General features: G+C 32.4%; 1 protein-coding gene across 1 annotated transcript; it reads left to right on the forward strand.

Moving 5' to 3' along the window:
- The first annotated feature begins 14,776 nt into the window (after window positions 1-14,776).
- LOC131057433 (fatty acyl-CoA reductase 1) lies at window positions 14,777-21,356 on the forward strand. The gene is made up of 10 exons (XM_057991619.2): window positions 14,777-14,872; window positions 14,982-15,085; window positions 15,175-15,377; window positions 17,186-17,286; window positions 17,416-17,629; window positions 17,720-17,881; window positions 20,321-20,402; window positions 20,510-20,776; window positions 20,850-20,983; window positions 21,082-21,356. The coding sequence occupies exons 1-10, from the start codon at window positions 14,797-14,799 to the stop codon at window positions 21,224-21,226; spliced, it is 1,488 nt and encodes a 495-aa protein (XP_057847602.2). The 5' UTR covers window positions 14,777-14,796; the 3' UTR covers window positions 21,227-21,356.
- The last annotated feature ends 1,366 nt before the right edge of the window (window positions 21,357-22,722 follow it).

Consider the following 22,722-nt stretch of genomic DNA (forward strand, 5'->3'; position numbering starts at 1 on the left):
TGTTGTTATTAGTGATGAGAAAGGTCTGATTAAACCTAAACATAAGATTGTTGAAGAATTAGGTTTTGTTGAAATTCTAAGCATTCCTGAATTTTTGAAGGAAGTAGTCCATCTTGTGTTGAGTAGAGTCCATGGAGAATTTATGTGGTTAGAGTCAGTTTGCAAAATAACCAAGGAAGCAATTAAGACGGTTACTAATTTACCTTCAACTGGTAGTAGGATTGACAAAACCAAGAAAATACCTAGCAAGGGTGTGATGAGCTTAACCGGAGCTACATCCGACACCAGATCCCTTAGAGTTAATGATGTTAGAGATACAAATGTGAGATATGTGAGTATGGTATTTGGCTATAGAGTAACACATGCAAACAAATTGAATTTAGTTTCTATCCTTTGTATTCAAAGTCCATATGAGATGGTGAAAAACACTAAAATTGATGTTTGTGAATGGCTTAAGGATGAATTGATTGATAACTTGAAGAAGATTAAAGGTGACAAGAAAGGAACTTTTCTCTTTGGCAACCTGCTTGTCTAACTGATGCTTTACTTCACCAAAGAGATACCTGGCATTGGTCATAAGGATTTTGGATATGACATCCTGGTAGGAAAATAGATTCTGGAAGCTTTCACCGGTATGGGCACTGACTGTGACAAGATCATCACAAATTATTTTAAAAAAATTCAACCAAAATGAAGGCAAGAGAGAGGTAACCACAAAGTATAGTCGACAAGTATGACAAACAAATATGCTTTGTTATTAAACGTGATGAGACATGGATGGAAGCGGTTAGTCCTAGAACTATTTGGGTTACTAAAATGGGTTATGAAGTTGATTTACCCATTCTTGAAACATATGCAAAACCACTACTTGATGCACCTAGAGAGACATCTGAAGAAATTTTTGGAAATGCTGAAACCATTGAGAGTGTTGTTTCAATGCAGAAGTAGAGAAAAAGAAGAGAGAATTTTATCAGAGATGCATCCAAGATGGCCAAGGAGGTTAAAAAAAATGTAATGAACTTGAGTGGCATATCTACTAGTGAACTGGAAGGACTAAAACTGGAAGCACATGTTTCACCGGTTGTCACTTCTTCTGATATCGATAGTGGAAAGGCAACTAAATTCAAGAGAGTGGAGAGGAAGAAGAGAAAACCCTCACCGATACCTTCTCCTTCTCCCAAGAGAACCATAACACTAAGGAAGAAGCAACAGATAGTTAGGGAACCTAAGAAGAAGCTTACACCGAAGAAGAAACAAACATCGAATACCCCTACTCTGCAAGGACTATTGAATGAGATAACATGGGAAGGATATCTGATTAATGTAAACAAATTGTATCATTCTTGTAAGGATTATGATAGGGAAACAATAGAAGAGAGCATTATTTTACATTTAGATATCTATAAGAAGGTTTTGATTGAAGTAATAGATGATTTGGGTTCACCCCATAGTGCAACGATACAACTGCGAGCCTCCCGTAGGGGAGGTCATGAGTTCAAAGCTCAGGGCTTGGCCCCTCTCCACTCTCGTCGACCCTTGCCTTGTTGACCGCCCCTGCTGGCCCCTGCCAGTTCGTTGACTTGGCCATTCATTGCTGACCACCCCTGCTGGCCCCCGTCGGTCCATTGACCTGGCTGGAGAGGTTATCCGTTGTTGGTGCACACTGAGGAGTGTGTGAATGATAAATTTGGAGCATGCTCTTGGTCCCCCCAATGCTAGTTGGTCGATTACTCTCCATTTGTTGGTTAGGAAATTGACAGTTGTGCTCTCAAGAAGTGTAGGTGCTTCAAAGAGGATGCCTTGACCATCGATTCAGAGATGAGGTCCTCCTTGTGATCTCACTGGTTCATAGCTCCAGTCAAAAGCGCTTGTTAAATTTTTTTTTTAAAAATAGATGATTTGCCAAATGATTTGTATATGAGATTAGAAGAAAAATTATTATCAGTAATGGAACTTGATAAGAAGTTGAAAGTTGAACCATTAATGGCGGGACATCTTGTGAATTCAAAAGAAGAAATTGATAAATTAATTTATGAGGCAAACTAGCTAGTTTTTGTCAGTGGACACAGACAAGTGAGCTTAATGGCTGGGAGGTGATGAGACTGCAGACAAATGGGATATATTCTTTGTTGAAAAGGAAAATCAAGAAGAAAGGATCAAACCGAAAGTGGACAAAACCTTTAAGGTATATCAAAAGGATAAGGATAAGGGTAAAGGAAAAGTTGGTGGTGTTCCTGCAGTAAAGATTACAGATAATCTTCCACCTCCATCTCAAGATATCCCACTGGTACATGCAGTCAGTCCACCTGATATGGGAACTGAATATATTACTCTTGATAACACTAACCCAGATTTTGAGATTCTTTTTTCTATGAACGTTGATGAACAGGATATTAACATTGTTGTAGATAGGGAGACTGCAAAAGTTAAGTCAGCCGATGGTGAGAATATCAAGATCTCTGAGACACTGGAAAATACTACTGACTCCCAGAATACTGACACACTGGCAGAACATAAAGGAACTAATACTGAGAAACAATATGAGGCAGAGGTTCATGTTGAGATAGAGAAATCAGCAGAGAATGTGAATAAAGAGGAATCAATTGTTGGTAATAAGGAAGAAATAATTAAGGTTATTGGAGAAATATCTATTGAGAGAAAAGCTATTTATGAATCGACCACATCTACAGGTGAATTTAGACCTACTAATGTGACAAATATTCTTTTGGATTCTATCAAAAGGATAACAGACTGCAATGCCTTAGCATTTAAGGCTATTGATGACACACTACCTATCTTGAGGATGATTGCACCAACATGTAAGATAGATCACATTGACAATTCTTTAGGTAAATTAGACACCTTGTCCAAATTCATTGCTAAAAATGTTCTAACTCTAGAGAAGGTGAATGAAGGAACGGTTAACAAGAGAGTTGATAAAGAGAAGAGTGAATTCTTTGAGAAAACCATCAAAAACTATATAGAGCACTTAGATTCACTATTACTGGTACTCAATTCTACAATGTTGGAGTACAAGGAGTTGTATAGAGAAGCTTGTAAGCCTCACTATTTAATAGAGGACATTGATGAGAATATTAAAAAGACACAAAAAGAGATTGATGTCATAGAAGAAAATATGATAGGTTCTTCAGAACTTACATTAGTTTTTGAACATGAAATGGCAGTGTTTGAAGGAAAATTGGAGAACTTGCAGAAAGAAAATGCAAGAATAAGGCTGAAGGCCCGGGAGGAGAAGAGAAAACTTGGTCCAAGATTGGACAATCTTATTGCTCAGCAAGTTGAATTAACTAAGGCAACAATCCCTAGAGAAAGATCACCGGAGTAGTAGATGATCTATCTCACCGGTATGATCCAGTAGACTAAGAAAATTCTTTCTGACAGTAACAAGTTTATGCAGAGTTTGAACTTAGTTTTGGTGGATATCTTTCAGGTTGTAACCAACCGATTACAGACTTTGAGGTAGAAATTTTGTATTCTTTTTTGACATCCTTTGTCATTGATGTCAAAGGGGGAGTAGTGAAGAGAAAAATATATGCATAGAGGAGATCACTTGCTCAGGGGGAGCACACTTCTTTTTGGATTTCAGTTTTGCGATAACAGTTTTGGATTTTTCTCATGAGTGTTGCCATCAATGCAAAAGGGGGAGATTGTTGGCATTCTACACTCATATGAGAATGGTTGATGTTTTCATTGATGGAAACCAACTGGTATTATGTCTCTATACACACATCGGCAACAAGGTCAACACTGATACCATCTATCGACACTGGCAGGCATATTCACCGACATCCAGATTACACTGGCAAAGAAGTATACCAACACTTAGGCCGACATAAGACAAGTTTTGTTTTTGTGAATTGCATTGTAAATATAATTATCTTTTGTAAGCTGAATTAGTATATTATAAAGACTCATATATGTATGAGATCTCATAGGTCATTCTGTATGGTAGGAGATTATTTATGTATGAGGTGATATAGTGGAAAGCAAAGGTTTTTTTTAAGGTATTTGACTAAGCTTAAACTGGTACTGAACCAGGCATTAGAGATGTTATTTTTAGCAATACATTGTATTGGATTTAATTATCCTTATTGTAGTCAGTGAGACTCTTCTTTTGAGCAGTGAGTTCTAGGCTATTGGCCTTCTTGCATATGGAGGCCCCTGTTGTAAGTAATATTTATTCATATTGGCCAGTGAGTAAATATTGTGGGTCACAAATCCCACTGAGGTTTTTCCCACACTGGGTTTCCTCATTAAAATATCTTGTGTTATGGTACATGCATTTATGTTGCCTCTATTGCTTTTGTTTACTGTATTATTTTTTGCTTACTAGTACATTGATTTGGGTTGCAAAGTTATAAATAAGTTTAAATATTCCACTCACAAGTTAGACATTGATTCACCCCCCCTCTCAGTGTCTTTGGGACTATCATTACATCTAACAGTCAAAAGAGGATGGATATCCTTTCTGTTTTGGTTCCTTAATCATGTGTTTGATGCTTTATTTCTTGAGATCTTTACCCTTGAAGGAAAATATTGTATGGAAGTCAAATATCATGGTTGGAAAGAATATTTATAGGTATCTAAGTTTTCTAGTAGAGAAGGATAAGTCATTGCAAATATAATTTTATAAATCTTCAAAAGATATGGTGTTTTCGTCTGATTCCTAGTGTTGTCGGCCCTTCTAAGGAGAGTCCTTCCTTTGGTAGTAAAAGGTTGAAGAGATCACTTGCAATTTCCCCTCTGGAATCAAAGAATAAGAAGAAGAGAAGTGACGAGGAGAAATAAGTAACAAATCTTTATGATTCAAAACCTCTTTGAGAAGCTAAAGGAAACAAGGCGAAAACAACAAGATAGTATGGATGAAGATGACCCTTGTAGAATAGAAAATATTTATAATATGCTTGAAGAAGAAGATGGTATATAGAAGATTGGTGATATGTGGCTTGCACATCCATCCTATGATCATGATAAAATTGAAGAAGTATTAGTTGATTATCTACTCCTGAAGAACATTGGTTTAAATAATCTGGTAGATATTTTACTAGATGTCTTAGTTGAGCTGCTTGAATATTGTTTGAACAAGTCACCTAAAGAAATTGTTGGAAAAGATGAAGTTTAGGAAGTATGGTGAAAAGGTGTATCAGTATGTAGAGGAAATTATCAAAAAGCATAAAGGAAATGAGAGATTGTGTTGAAGATGTGGCTAGAGTGTACAAGTATTATCTTCAATGGCCTGTTGCTATTGAGAAATTCAAAGTTAAAATTGACATTTTTAGTGATAAAGATGGTGAACAGAGGAAAAGGATAAATTCTTTGCAGTCTAAGATTTTTTTTATTCTAAGGTGGAGAGAAGATGTGGCATGAATACTTTCTAGAAAGTGAAAGAGATCATTGAAGTTAAATTGGAACATTTCTCTGGTCTCCTTGTTGAAGCACAAAAATTGTGTGTAGAATCCTTTTGTACTTGATTCCTTATCTAATGCTATTGTTTTGTTGATGGAGAATGATAGTTTGTGTGTAAAACTCTGAATGGTTGTGAATTCTTGGAAGATATTTCTTTCAGAGCTTACAGAGAGGTATAAGATAATTTTTCATGTGAAGCACAATTGAAACATTTTTATTTTTGGGAAATACAATTTTGTGGTAACTTTTTGTTGTTACCCTTTGTCTTTGATGTCAAAGGGGGAGAAATATTGACATTTCCTAAGGGGGAGAGATATGTCAAGATACAGAAAATAGAGAATATGTTTCTAAGGGGGAGAAAAGTGGTTATAAGTGTTTTTCCATCAATGACAAAGGGGAATATTGTTAGAAATATATGTTTGGTTATCATTGATGTCAAAATCGGTGATGTGGATTGGTTCAAATGTAGTAAGTTAGTATACATAGTGTAGGTGTTGCAAAACAATAGTATGTACATAGGTGTTGCAGAGTAGTGATATGTATGTATGAAGGTGTTTTAGAACAATGGTATATAGGTTTGTATGCATGAAGGTGAAGAATATTGTTGATATATCAGGTTGTAGATGTGTTGTAGTTGTTGCAGATATTGAAGATGTGTTTTCTGGAAGGGTGATGTTTTAGAAATGTGTGTTTCCAATATGTGGATATCTTTCTCATGTTGTCTAAGTTTTGGTACATTGGTTATGGTAATTGATTTGGTGCTCTAGAAGTTTATTTAGGATTGATGGTGTTCAGTAGTGTTTGTAGTTCTCCACATTCCTCTGCGTTTCAGTTTCTAGTGATGATATTTTAAAAATATGTTGTTTATGACCTTAATTTACTAATGTCAAGTTGCATCATGTTTTTATGCTTCAGAAGCATGCTTGTGGATGTTAGAGGATGAGATCATTCCAGGTCTAGCTGACCTTGAATTTTATTTGTTCTTTTTTTCCTATAGTGCTTCTAACATGTGATTTGATCATTGGAATATTCTTGAAGGAAATCATGTTAAAGGCCTATAAAAAATATTCTTGGGGAAAGTGTTCTTGAGGATGACTTGATGCATATATTGGTGGTATATATATGCTAAGATTTGATTGGCATGGTGTAGAGGTGTGTGAAAGTGTGAGAGTGCAAGTAAGTGTGTGAGAGTGTTTGTGTGTTGAAGGAGAAAGACAAAATTAGTGCGATAGTGATTGGAGAAGGCAGATTGAGTTAGAGTTGTAAAGATTGTAGGTTGAATCTTCTATAAGTAGTTTTTTATATATCTAATCTTATTAGTAATCGATCCCATGCATGTGTAGATGCAATTTTGTTAGTTCATCTTTGTCTCTATTTCTTGGTAGTGAGCATTTTGGTAGTAAGTTATTGTATTTTGGGCAGTAATCCTTCGGCTAGTGAGCCAGCTTGTAATCTTTATATAACTAGTTATATTATCCTAATAGTTAACCCTCTTTATAGTTTTTCCCATTTGGATTTTCCATGTATAAAAATCTAGTGTCTCTCTTATGGTTGAGTATTTCTTTCTTTTCAATTATGTTGCATGTACTTATTTTGGGTTGAAGTTAATTGATAATAAGTTAAGTTTCAAAAGTTCAATATCAATATTTATAAGATAATAATTCACCACCACACCCCCCCCCCCCTCTCAGTATTCTGGTCTGTTCAACAAATTACTGCTCTCCTATTTGATGATAATAATTATATTATTTTCCTCAAAACATCATTCTATTTGGATATTTTTCTACATTACCTTATTCATAACCTTGGTTTTTCACAAGATTTATTAATTAAGCATGTACCTAATTTAATTGGAGCATCATCATCTACCATAGGCATGATGAAATATGAGTAGATTTTAGAAGAATCATCATACATCTCCATCCCTCTTCCCATCAATTTGTATCTAGGATGGGAAACATTCCTACATATATACTTGGTTTTGTTTCATTCTAAAGGCATACACGTATGTAGGCATTAGATCATGTTTTGTCCTGGACCATCTACCATTTTTGAAGGAATTACACATTGTATGTGGGACACATAATATTTCTTTTTTCTCTAATGAGGGGCCTATAAATTGTATTTTTATGATGGATGTAGTCCTTGGGGGGGGTCATGTTGAGTCCTTCATTTATTCCTTCTTCAATCATTTGTACATGATTTTTTTGCATTATCTCTTTTATAGAGGATTTTTATCCCATGTAGTTTTATCCTTTATTCCATTTGTAAATGGGTACCTAGTATGGCCTGGTATCCAAATCTCATACCCATAATTCATGCATCCTTGCATCATACTTACATTATTGCATGTTTTTACTACTCCCTAAGTTGCACTTAAGTGGATGTTCATTTAAATAAGGTGTTTAACCTAACTATTTGATGTAGTAGGTCTTATTGACATGTTAAGTTTACCTAGGTCCTAAAAATCTTCTTGGCAGGATCTTATATTATATTAGCTCATTCACTTCTTATGTCTTGGGTAATTAATATTCATTATGTTACTTTTGTCATTTCATATGATTAAGACACATGTCTTGATATCCCATCACTCACCTTGCACATATAAAAAAATCCTCTTGTATACATTGCATTTTTATCAAATTATCATATCATAAGATCATATAATACCATAATATTAGACCTATGTAGATCATAAGGGTATGCATTATCATTGATATATTGTTTATCATTGTACATTATTAGAATTTTTTATAATAGAAAGTCATTTTATTTTAATAATCTTTTGTGGAATGATATTTCTTTTATAAGTCATTTTGGTGTGTGTGAGGATAAGTGCATGGTAATGGAAGACCAAGATGGCATATTAAATGGTGACCTTTTTCTTCTTAAATGAAGAACAATAAATATTGGGTGAGAAATTAATGATAATTACACTCAAAATTTAAAGATGCAATGAAAAAATGAGTGATGCTAGTTTGAAATTTCTATATAAACTTTGATTTGTTTAAAAAAATTGCAGAGATTTAAGCCTCTTATTTTTCATAAAATATATAACATAGTGTCTGGTGTGGCCCTCCTAAAATGTTAACTTATTTTCAAACTTTTTTTGGTGAAAATTAGACAACATCATGTAGTTTATGCTCAATTTTTCTCTTAATTTTTTTATAAATATATGGTTCTCACTAATTTTCAAGGTGGGCACTATTGGAAACACGGTTGTTGTTGCACCAAAAGATCGACCTTATAATGCCCGATACAACCGCATGACACATGGAATCCATGGGAGGTTGTTAAGCCATGTCTCAAACTCATCGTTTGCATTGCACAACACAAGGAGACTAAGGGCACACACCTTGCAACAATCCCCCTCAAAGAAAGAAAGGGGTTTGAACCCGTGACCAAGCTTTGATACCACTTGTTGGAAACACGGTTTCCATTGTACCAAAAAATTGACCTTTTAATGCTCGATACAACTGCGTGACACATAGAATCCACCAGAGGCAATTAAGCCATGTCACAAACCCATCACTTGTGTTGCACAACACAAGGATACCAAGGGCGTACACCTTGCAACAAGAACTTCCTACAAAATAAAATATTAAAGATGTGACCCCTAAATTTTTAAGCAACTAATCAAAAATTATTTTTTATTTGTAAAGAAAAGTTTATTCTTTTTGAAAATATAATTTGTCTCAAATTTTGATGAGAAAAACATGAAACCATAAAATACCATACATAATTTTGTGACAAAAAATGGAGATAGTAGCAAAAGAAATTAATGGTAAACACGCGTTAGAAAGATAATTGAGATATTAATTCTATTTTTGTATTTTTTAGCTGAACATTGAAAGACTCATAGAACTAATGAGGGACACACTCAAGATTCTATCATTTTTTTTAATTTTAAAAAATATACCTTACATCTAATTCAAACCCTTTAGATTGAATGTCCAAGGGAAAATCCAACTCCAATAGTTAAAAATACCGAAAGTAGATAATAATATTAGTGTATTGTAATATACTCGTATTATAATATGTGTATTATAAAGAAAGTATATAATAACATGAACATGTTATTACATGTTCATATTTGTCTTAAAAAAAAATGATCTCTCGCTCCCAAACCCTCACTCACTTTCTAGATTTATCAAACCCCTCTCTCCCTCCTTCCATCTCTATTTCTCTCTATCTCATCTTTCTTTTCCCATCCCTCTATATCTCTACATTTTGTTTTTCTCCATATATTTGTCCCTTTCCTTACACCCCTTAATGCCCCTCCATCCCTTCCTTTCACTACTCTCTATCTCTCTCTCCCTTGATATGTAGACCTATCTCTCTACCTCTATGTATCCCCTTCCTCCCTTCCCTCCCTCGCTGCTTTCTATGTATACTCTCTCTCACTATACATCTAAATATATTATTATCTTCACCTCTCCCCTCTATATTCTCTATCTACCTCTTTATCACACTCTCTATTCCCCTAAGTTTTAGACTTATCTCTCTACCATTGCCTCCTTCGATACCTCTCTTTTTGTCCTTTTCAGACCTCTCTCTCTCTCTCTCTCTCTCTCTCTCTCTCTCTCTCTCTCTCCTCCTTGATCAAAATCATGGATGATCTAGGGGCAATCATGCAAAGTGCATGTTATAAAAAGATAATGATTTAGTATATTTAATACTGAAAAATTTAAAAACCATCACCATGATAAGGTAGACACGTAGCAGATATGTAGGGAGAACATTAGTTGCAAAAATATTTTTTGATTAAGGAGAGATTCTATTTAATCATGTGGCCATTCTTGTAATTGGGATGGGAACTCGAAACTTTGAATTCTCCTAGCAATGAGAATGGAAATAATATTTTTTAAGACTATTAACTTGTGTTAGTTATTAGACCTTAGCATGTTTTCTCTTTGATAAGACATTGGACTATGTCTTTTTTTTCCTTGTGCTTGTTTTATTTAGGTTGACATACTCTAAATCATTTTAATGTGAAAGCAGTTACTGTATGCTAAATCTGGTCATAATGTATACACTAGACTACATCATAAAATAATCATCCCCCTATCCAACAAATATAATCTTGTGAATATAATTTACATATGTCATTTCTATGGCCTGTGTATGGTTAACTTTGTTCTAATACATCTCTACAAGATTGGTACATCATTGTTGAACTCATTGGTACAATTATTATTTCTTAATCTAAAAAAACGTTTATTTTTCATCAACCATCATGTATTTGGTTGTTTCACTAAGTTTTATATTCTCAAACTCCATGACTACATAAAAATCCAATTGCAATTGGAGGATGGGCTAAACACTAAATGGTCTTTCCTAAGCTCATTACCCATTGTGTGACCACTAATCCCGCTTACTACCTTGGCGGTAGATGGTATTTTATTTTCACTCCAATGTAGGTGTAGTAACATGGGTGATCTCCATTTAGCCCCAAGAGCTATAAGTTTTTACACCTAAGAGCCTGGAGGAGGCCTCTTTTCCTTTTTCCAATAACATGGGCTAAACAAAGTCAATTTTTCAAATATAAATATCACGAGAAAGATGAAAAACTATGAATTTTCTAGTGGTATAGTTATTTTTATCAATTTTCTATTTAGTTCTATAATTACTAATTGACATTAGATCTTATTTTATGGATTATGAGATCATAATTGGTTGACATGATCTCAAATTTTCACAATACATGTGATGTTGATAAGGTATTGAGGATATCTATCTAGCCATACATACACTTTTTCTTATTTCTATCTAGGGTATAATTTTGTTTCAGCTCTTTCATGATGGGTATATTAGAGGGTAGTTTAGAAGGTGTTGTTTTGATCCAATCACTTGATTTTATCCTCTTTTTATGTATTGATCTTTAATTTTATCATTCAATAAATTTATCATTTTTGTAATAATTGCTAATAGAACTTGTCCTTCTATTCTAACTAAGGACAATTATGGACACTATAAAAAAGCTACCCAAAAATGTTATAGGTGGCTCAATAATTTTCTTCATCTTTACTGACACATCCCTAAGCTAAAGACAACATGGAAGAATTCATTTTGGGAAATTAAATTGATCATATCATAGGATTTATTAGTTCTAGATTTGGTAAGATCATCTTCAAATAAATCTATATTCATGGTGTCCATGCATAGTTTGGTCCAAGATTTGGGATATTTTTGGATATCCATATAATTTTGCATTAGGTTGCCTTATTCCACATGATGATATTGACAATATTCTCTTTGATGGTGATACCTTAAAGGAGTTTGAATATGATGTATAACTTGAGAATATTTATAATCTAGAGACTTCTTTTGTAGCTCCTTCTTCTCCAATTAAGATCACACATCCACTTTTTATTATTAGTTAATTGGGAACTTCTCGCAAGTTGTTGCAACAGGTATCTAATTATCTTCATGATTAGGATTTCTATCTATCAAACATTTCTTGTTTTCTTTTAGAGTCTCACATTTAATATTTCAAGGGATAATTTGAGGATTTATGTCTCATATTTTCTAATATTCATGACACAACTATTATCACTTCATATTATCTATTTGTTCCTGGTTTGTCACCTTCTATTGTTATTAGACATGTACCTGGTTAGATTATGGCATCATCATCATCTAAGGACTTGGTGAGACATAAGTAGATTTTAAACACATCATCCTACATTTGGATTCCATTTCCTACTAGTTCCTATCTAAAATGGGAAGCATTAGACTCTACTACTTGTATTCAGTTTATCTCTTTCACAAGTAGAGAATTGTTGTTTTTTGGAATTACACAATGTCTTGCCTTGAGACCTCAATAAATCAACCTTTTTTGTATTTTTCATCTCTATTGGAGAGGATTTTTTTCCTAATGGATTATTTCATTCATTTTGGTTGTGAGATATTTGTATGTTACATAAATACGCAACATGGACTACTAGCGAAGACCCATAAAATTCTTGTGTCTTTTACATTATAATCTATTATCTAAGTTGTAATTAATGTGTTGTTTTGATGTGTATAAGGTCTTGTACCTAGCTAGTTCTTAATAGGGGACTTATTTGTATATTAAGTTTACTTAGGTCCTAGGTATTCCTCTAGAAGTTTTACTTATCTAGATAAGATGTATTCACATCTTATCTTTTCTTTGCTTATATTTAATTTCAGTTATCTAGGTCATTTAATATTTGATTGAGGTAGTTCTCTCATAACTTAGGATTAAGAAAAACATCATAATATATTATGAACCTATGTCTCAACCTTGTCTTTATAATCTAGAGGAGCCTCAATGTATATTTCATATTCAATCAAACAATCGTGCATTGTTGCCACACATTATTTTCAAATTCTTTATTTTGGAAGATGTTTTGGTCTAGTAGCTGATTTTGGGGTGTTGGAAATTCAACATTATCTCTTATGAAAACCATTACTTAGTAATGTAGATTTATTAGGATGGTTTATTGTAGAATTAGATTTATTCTAGTGATAAAAATAAAAGTGGTCCTAGAATAGTTTAGACCTTGATACTTGATTTTACAAAATATACATAGAATTCCTTTAAATGCAAAGACAACAATTAATCATTCAAATGTGTATCAAGTCATCTTGTATTTTTAATGGACTATGTAAGATTAAAATAGTAATTTGAAACTTTGAATTCTTGGAGTTAATTTAATGTGGTGATAAATATCTCTTGCACTAAATGGTATTGATTTTAGACATAGAAGTGCTAAACTTGAGATAGTAAGTGAATGTGTGAGAGTATGTATGGACATGGACATGAAATAAATGTTAATCTAATGTAAAATACATAAGAGTATCCATAAATGGATGTACATGAAGGATCCAAGAATAATCCAAATTTTACATAAGACCAAGTCATTTATTAATATATAATTTTGTAATTTAAAAAAAAAAATTGAACCCAAAACTAAAGGAATTGGCATACGCATGCAAATTTGACCATTATGCTATTATATTTAAATTTAGATGTAATATTCTATTAGATTAAGTATTTAACATGTATATAGACATTTGAAATTAAAAAAATTATTTAATTAATAAAAGATTAAAAAATGTATAATATAATTTTAAAAATTAATTAATTTTAATAAAATACCCAACAAAATATTGAAATATTTAAAAAAAATATTAATTCAAATTCACTCTATTTAATAAAAGTAAAATGTTTAGTAAAACATAAAAATATACAAAAAGCATTTTGTGAATTCCCTAGCCACACCAATCTTAAAACTCCTAAGAAAATATGAAGCTCAATTATATGATTATAATTTTGATTCATGGTGAGATGTAAATTATACACTCTTCTGAAGTCCCAATGAGGACATTGTTCCACTTCTTAAGATGATTATGTTGACTAGTTAACCTTCCAATTTCTTTGGTACATGGTGATCTTATTTAATAGAAATATAAAGATAGAAATGATATCATTAATGATTGGAACCCTATTATTGATGACTACGATAGCCTATATGGTTAGGGCCCTCCTCCTAATCAAGATTTTTGTTCGGATATTCATATAGCCTTGACAACTTAACAATCTAACTACTTTTGTTATTTTTGTTTTAAGTTTGGACTTTAGGTTATCAATCCATTCCACCCACTTTTTAGAAGAGTGGTGTATTACATTGGATTTTCTATGATATAAAGGTACATTGTACACTATTCATTATAAAATGATATTATATTTACGATGTTTTGGTCAACCTTTTAGTTTTTCCTGTTTGAACCAATATATATATGTTTGTCAAAAAAAATATGTCAGGAAACTTTAAAGGCTTTTGTAATAATTGATAAGAGAAAATAAAAAATTAATATTGTTTATATCTTTTGACTCACACAACTTGATAAATGAATATTAAAATTGTCACAACAATCAAAATGAAAAAGTAACAAATAGTTCATGTTTCTTGATATCTACTTTATAAATTTGAACATCATACGTGAACAACAAGATTATTAAAAAAAATCATAAGAAAATTAGAAATTATTATAATCTATATTCTTAACATTTAGTTTACTAACTTGTAAATATTAAATTCTACATTACTTATTTTAACAATTTTGTAAACATATTACAAAAGCACTAGAATATTCATAATAGTAAATAAATTAAGGAAAGTATTATAAAATCAGTTTTGGTACCCACTTTAACTTGCAAACTTACAACTTCTTACTGTCTTACATTTTTTTAATTTATGTATGTTCACAAGTTTTATCAAATCCCACCAATCCTACCAACCCCGAAGACTAATAACCCCTTACCAATTTTCAATTGCTATAATAACTGTGCAGCAGAGACTTATAACAGCCGTACCGAGCCTTTGAATTTCTGTCCATAGAATGACAATGGAGACTGCCGAGTTTCTCAGGGGTAAAACCATTCTCATAGTTGGCGCCACTGGTTTTCTGGGCAAAGGTATGCAATGGTGCTTTCTCTATCGACTAACATACCATGCTTTTAACGTGAATGTCTTTCTACTTATTTATTGTGCCCTCATGGAATTCAACTTGGATGACATTTACAGTTTTTGTGGAGAAAATCCTGCGAGTGCAACCAGATGTGAAGTGTATTTATACACTTATAAGGTCTACAAATGAGGAATCTGCTCGAGCCAAACTACAGAAAGAGGTATAATATTGTAGAACAGTTTGATTGGTAAACTCGGGCTATATAGCTGGGTAATTGTTTGTTTGATCTCAAATGTTATTTCTGTGTAGGTGATATCCAAACAGTTGTTTGGGCTTCTGCGGGAGCATTACAAGGGAGAAAGGTATCAGGAATTCATGGCAAGGAAACTTGTTCCTGTTGTTGGAGACGTGGCACTCAATGATCTCGGAATCAAGGAGAGCATAAGGGACGAACTCTTTGGAAAGGTAGAAATTGTTGTCAATTCTGCTGCCACTACGAACTTTTATGAGAGGTATGTAATATATGATGAATAATTGTTTGGACACTTATTAAAAGAAATAAAAGAAATATTGAAATTTTTTATTTCAGATGTTATATTGGAGGATTAATATTTCATGCATGAACATAATTTTATTAAATTTCAGTTCAATGTTGAATAATTGTTAATAATATATATTAGTCGACTCTTGAATTACATTTATATGTACAAATGTTATTTTGTACGCATGAATCTTTTAAATTTTTTATATTGGATGAAAACTAAATATATTAATTAAGAATTTTAAGAAGGTTACCGAAAGATTTTCAAATAGTAATAACTAAGGAAAATCTAGGGAGTTTTATTTCATATGGGCTATCTTTAAGAGCCAAAAACAACTATGAAATCAATAAAACAAATCAAATTGATATAAAACAAACTAATCATTATGAAGAGTCCCAAAAACAATGAAGATTGAGTAGGAGACAAGGATACACAATCTACCTCCAAGAGCAATCAACATTAGAGGCCCATTTGACCAAATAGTATGCTGTAAATAGAATTCTATTGTTTAGGAATATGAACAAAGATTTCAAATTTTAGCCTAAGGTGAAGAATACAAGCAATATAAAAAGTCAACATTAAAAAGACACTAGAAATCCAAGGATGGATAGTATCATGGAATCCCTCTCACAAATTACCTTTATTCAAACTTAGACAAGCTTTCTCTAGTACTCCAAGATGTGTCCAATCCTATATTTGATTATTTGTACTAATCTTTTGAACAGTAAAAACATCAATGCGAACAATGCCAACATTATCCTTCTCAACTCCTCCTATTCTTATAGCACCAAGGTGAACACGAGGAAAACCAGTGTTCTTAATATTGAAAACTTATGGAAGAAGTGAAGACCATTTACTTGCTCTATTTACCTTATTAGAAGATTTGAGCCTAGAGCCAAAAGGAATAGATCCAATCGAATGATCCAAATCGAGGTACTACAAATTCTTAATATTAGAGGTATCAAAGACACATCATCGATATAATAGTTAACCAACAAAATTTCTTTTGATAAGTCTAAAGTATTTTCCCAAACATATTATTTATAACCTGACCAGATTCAATAAATTCCTCTCCAACTAGATTTGTCAATGAATAAAAGCTAAACCAACATCTAATAGTAATGAATTAAATCAATGTAGCCCACAAAGGTAGTGGTTTTGGCAAGACGGTCATAGGTTTTGTCTCCATCAGTTTCAATTTTGAGCTTGAGTGGGCTTACCTAATGCATGTGACTTGTGGGCGATTGTGTGCATCTCGTGGGGATTAATCTTGGCCCAACTCACCCCTTCCTGGTTCGAACATGACAATAAGTAAGACCAAGTGAAGCTAGGTTGGCATTAGACTAGGTCGTAGGGATACCCTTCATAGAACCAAAAAAAAAACTATTATGTCAATGTCTAACAATAGAAATTAAAATCCTCTACAAAGATTGCATGACTATCCCATAATTATTGTGTTAAAAGTTGACACAAAACAACTAGAGAACATACAATTACAAACAAAATATGACATAAAATAATATTAAAAAAATAAAAATTTATATATATATATATAAACCAATAACTTTCACTGCCATGTACAGTCACATACGATGAATTTTAAATCAAAAGGATAAAATCTATAAAGTCCTAATTTCTAGATGATTCTTCAGTCTGAAATATTATTATTTTTAGATTGCTCTATTCTAAAAAGACTTTTTTACTCCTCTATAAAATAATCTAAACTATCTTATTTTCCAAAACACGTTTTCTGTTGTTCATGGCTCTGTAAATTGCAGGTACGATATTTCCATGAAAGTCAATGCATTGGGAAGTAAGAATGTCATCGACTTTTGTAAACAATGCCGCAACCTTCATCTTCTCTGCCATATCTCAACCGGTGAATATAATGTGCTCCATTGAGCTGTGATTCGTGGCATAATTATATAAATATCAATATATTTATATGATGCTATCTCACCTTCAATAGCCAAAAATAATTTGTTCGGTTTGTCTCTTCGTATGTCAGCTTATGTAAATGTTGGGAGCATGGGCGTGGTAAGAGAAGAAGTCGTAAGGATGGGAGAAAAGGTTTCCTACAGCGGTGGAGAAATATCTCTCCCTCAGATAGAGTCCGAATGCAATTTAATAGAGCAGACAATGAAAGAACTCAAGAATGTTTTAGGTGAGGCATGGTCGGATGAAAAGGAGTCCAAATATATGAAGGAATTCGGGGCAGAAAGGTAAATGCATTTTTCTTGTATTTGAAGATTCTAGATGTGTTGCAATTCTTAGTGAAAAGAGTTTCAACTGACAAGTGCAAATGTGAACAGGGCGATGAACTTTGGATGGCCAAACGCTTATGTTTTCACAAAAGCAGTTGGAGAGTTGATGGTGGATTATTTCAGGGAAGATATACCAACTGTTATCATTCGTCCAGCAATAATTGAGAGTAGCTTAAAAGAGCCAATCCCAGGATGGATGGAAGGCAACAGGTACTAAAGTTATGGCAAAACGTAAACAGCTAGATGTTCTAGATAGGAATCCATTGTTTCATTTTCTATGAACTAGTTAGGATTAGATTGAAATCACACGTAGTATAAAAAGAAATATTATTAATATCTTATAAAATTAAAATTATTTTTTATATCTTAAAATTTAATCTATATAAATTCATTGATACATATTTCATTTACTGTGCTTCATAAGAATCTATTTTTAATGAGAATGAATGGTATACTTAGCATCTATTTTGAATGGGAATGAATGGTATGCTTAGCATTCATTGCATCTAGGTGATGCTCGTAGAGTCACCCATCCTAGTACTAAAGTCGAATCTTAATAACAATATCTTAATTTGACTATTGGAAAATATCTCTTGCTTATCAATGATCTAATATATTTATTAATATGAATTGTCTTACCATTTTTTAAAGTTTATTACTTTAATAGATATTAATCAATAAGTGTCAAGATTTATACATATATGTCTAAGCCCTAACCCTTCTTAACATTATTTAATGAGTAACACCTATATATCATGTACATTCAATTTCTTATGATACTATATGATGTAGTTTTAAAATGCAATCACACATTCCTATACTATTTGACACAATCATATGAAATTCATCTATTAGCATGCCTCTAATCATATGTACATGTACTATAAGAAACACTCATCTTTGACCAGCAATAATGAGCATTATCCTAATGCTTCCTTATATAAGTAGCCCTTACGTTTATCATCTATTATTCTTCAACTACCTAACCACACACATTATTAGCTAACTACACTTTGGCTATACTTATTTGGTATAAACAATATTAGTTTTGAAAATATGAAATTGCTTGATACTTGACCACATAGATCTACCATGTGCCTCTTAGTCAAGAGATGACAATGATAACAATGTAATTCCAATAGATTGCTACTTGTAATCAAAGATTTAAAAGAATCAAAAATGAAATTTTAAAAAACATAGAAAACTAAAATAGAAATTGCAACTAGCTGGGGGAAGCATACCAGTAGTGGTCATAGCTAACTTCGTGCACTTACAAATCTTAAACGGAACATCGGATTTAGATAAAAAAAATTCTTTTTGTTCTCTTTGTATGCGACTTAACTACTTATAGCTAAGATTATGACTTCTGGGTAGTAACAACGCACATTGTGGGATTAGTTATGAACATGAGGGCCAAAAAGTGCACATTTCAAAGTGTCGCCTAATACCTACTTAAAGATGTTCCAATAACTATCCACTCAAAATTGCTAGTACTTGTGGCCAAATGTCACGATAGTTGTGCATAAACGTTCGAGTAGTGGTGCACAAATGTCCCAATACTGGTGTACAAATGGGCCAATTATGGATAAAAAAAGTTAAAATGTGATCAACTATAGATACATGTGAAACTTATTAATGAAATTTTTATTATCATTTTTTTGGGTCCTTTAAAATTAGTAATTGGGGGTTGGATGCACAAGGAGTGATTGGTTATTGGATCACAATCCACTACTAGTGCTCTTCCCCTTGAATTAAAAAAAAAATCTACTCACATAAAATCCTTCTTTCAAATAATACACTTAATTTATACAAAAGAAGATAAATATGTATGAAAGTATAACTTAATTATCATACAAAATCCTTCAAATTTATCTATCATCCAACTTAAACCTTACTAAATAGATATAATCAAGAATCTCCCAAAATCACTTTAGTGGTATCAAGGTTTGTCTAGATATTTATAATTCAACCACTAATTGAGATCTCTGGAATGATAAAATAACTCTTCAAATCAATCTATGATATAGTAAAAACTATTGTGAAAAAGGTTATACATAACTTTCTATACATATATTTTCATAATATACAGGCATACGAAATATGACATGATATAAATACTATGTCTATTTTGAAGATCCTCCTAGCAAATATACTATACATTAGTCTTAATCGCTTTATGCTCAAATTTTATGTTTAAGAGATTATTTAAAATATTGTTAGATAAATTAGATAATCTAGAACTTTTATTTATTTGCATTTAAATTTTATATAAAAATAACTGTTGGGGGGCTTAAATATATTAGGAGCTAAAAAATTGATTTCATATACAACTATCAATCCAAATTCAATATACAATCAAATAAGTAAATTTTCAAAGTCATAACAATTCTCCTCAAAATCTAGCTAAATATTATTTGTTATACAATAATTATATTTTGAATAGAAAGATGAAAAATAGATAAATTGTAGTTATAAATTGTGTGTTCCCCTTTTATTTCAATAAAAACGCCTTGTAACTTTTATAAAATAATTAAAAAATACATTACGACAATTAAAAAAAGGTGACCAACTTACTATAAATTTTTCATGCTATATATATGACAATTCTTTCTACTCTACTTACTCCCCCTCAATCATTTATTGCTATAGGATGATTGACCCTGTGATGATTGGATATGGAAAGGGACGAATCTCATGCTTCCTTGCTGATCCTCAACTAGTGCTGGATGTTGTACGTTATATCTTAGCGATCTTACTCCTTTTTGTGAGCTAAAGTAATTTGCAGCTGACAATTATTAAAAAATTTGTGATGTTATACTTTGTTCTTGGGTGAGTCAGATTCCAGTGGACATGGTTGCTAATTGCATGATAGCATCGATAGCGAGGCACGCATCACAGCCGGGTCTATCTGTCTATCACGTAGCTTCCTCAAATGTAAACCCAGTGAAGTACAGTGTGGCTGCCGATGCTGTGTATAACTACTTTTCAGCACATCCGTGCACATCAAAGAATGGGAGCATCGTGAGAGTGAACAAACTACGCTCTCTAGAAAGCATGGCCACCTTCAAACTTTACATGACTCTCTATTACCTAATACCTCTCCAGGTAATAAAACTTCAGCTTACATTCAGTTTTAGGTTTCCATTGTGATGACTAAGGCATGGAATTTATATGGCAGATACTTTATGTTGTGGATAAGCTTCTACTGGGCTACTTTAGGCTGGAACCGCTCTACAATATTCTGCTTCAAAAATACAGTTTTGCATTGAAGCTCGCTCAAATCTACGAACCCTTTCTTTTTTTCAAGGGAGCGTAAGTCGCCAACTGACTCCTCTTGATTGTCATGCATAAATTATTTATTGGAATGTCTTTGCTGAGAATCTGAAGTTCTTCGTTGTCATGATCGATAGGTTTGACATCTCAAACACAGAGGATTTGTGGAACGAAATGTCGGAAAGAGATCAGGAGAATTTCAACTTTGATGTTAAGAGCATAGACTGGAAACACTATTTCATGAAATCTCATATTCCTGGACTTGTAAAATATGTTATGTGAGGATGAGAATAGGACTTTTGCTTTCTATTAATTTTGTTTATTTTCTAAATAAAAGGTGGCACACACCTTTCTATTCATGTGTCAGCATGCTATGTCATGTTAATAAAGACATTATTGTAATAAATTTCATTGTTAGAACAATTAAATGCTTATTATTTATAAGCTAATATATAATTTGAATAAAAAGTTATTGAAAGATAAAATTTGTGTTAGATTTGCATGTTATAGTGGTATAAAGATTAAGCGAACCTTTTGTATTTACACAAAGATTGTTTTGGTCAATTTAAGTAAACAAGATATAAATTTAGCATTTAATTTGAATGTATTATAAAAATATAGTATAATATAAGATCTTTTATCAATTGAAATTTATTTATTTAAAAACAATATAATCTAAAAATTAGATCATTTTGAGAGAAATCATCCTTAGTTTTCAAACTTCATGCCCCACAAACACAATAAGGGGACATATAGGAGTAAAAAATCACCTAGTCACAGGAGTAGTAGAAAGTTAAAGACTAGCTTCACAGTATGGAGGAGAAGGATAACTAGAGTGAGTAGAGTTCATGTAAGATCCTTTACCAATAACTTTATATTCAAAGATCCCAACATTTGTGATACTTGACACTATGGAAAGAGAAGTATATTTTGTCCATAGCAACTAGGAGCTTAGTGATGATCCAAAACCATACATCAAGTGCAACAACAATAGAAACCACCAAGTCATGTTAGAAACATTCATTATGACCCTATAGTGACCCCTACTAAGTGAGTAAAAGTGTATTATAAAAAATGCTTTACAATAAGAATTGATTAAATGCAATCAAAAGACCCAATACAAATGTCCCCAATTCTACTACTAGTTCCCTATGTAGGATTAGGGCTATCAAACAAGAGAGAAAAAAAAAATGAAATATATTGAGAGGGTTGAAAGGAACAAGAGTCCACCAAAAAGGTTGATTTAAATAACTAGAAGTAAATATTATAATATTTTTTGGAGAATTGTGAAGTAGATTGATTGGAATACTAGATATAATAAAAAAGATTTTTTTAAATTAATGTAAGTGGGGAGGGTCTCAAATTTGTTATAGATCAGACATCAAACATTAGGCAACCAACTCTTGAGGCAACAAAAGAGTTACACTCATGTAACTCAATCATAACACTACAAAGTGGAAACATCCCAATGATACAAACTACTAAAAGCCTATGTTGGACTAAAACTCAAGCCCAATGGAACAATCTAAGATTTTTGAGTTGGAAGAGAATGACCCTTTTTCTTTTGTCAAACTACTATCCAAGTTAAATCATTCTTCAAAGAACCAAGGAGACAAGTGCTAGCAATTAGACAAGTTAGATAATCAAAAAGTTGAACTAGGAAACCTATGGCCACAAGCGTCAAATTGACACAAGCTGTTGAAATAGGAACTATTGTTGGAGAGGGATTTATTAGTTCAGTAGGAGAGTTCAAATCCAAGTTAGACTCTAGCGGGAAG

Source organism: Cryptomeria japonica, chromosome 7, assembly GCF_030272615.1.
Source record: "Cryptomeria japonica chromosome 7, Sugi_1.0, whole genome shotgun sequence".
NCBI classification, from domain to species: domain Eukaryota; kingdom Viridiplantae; phylum Streptophyta; class Pinopsida; order Cupressales; family Cupressaceae; genus Cryptomeria; species Cryptomeria japonica.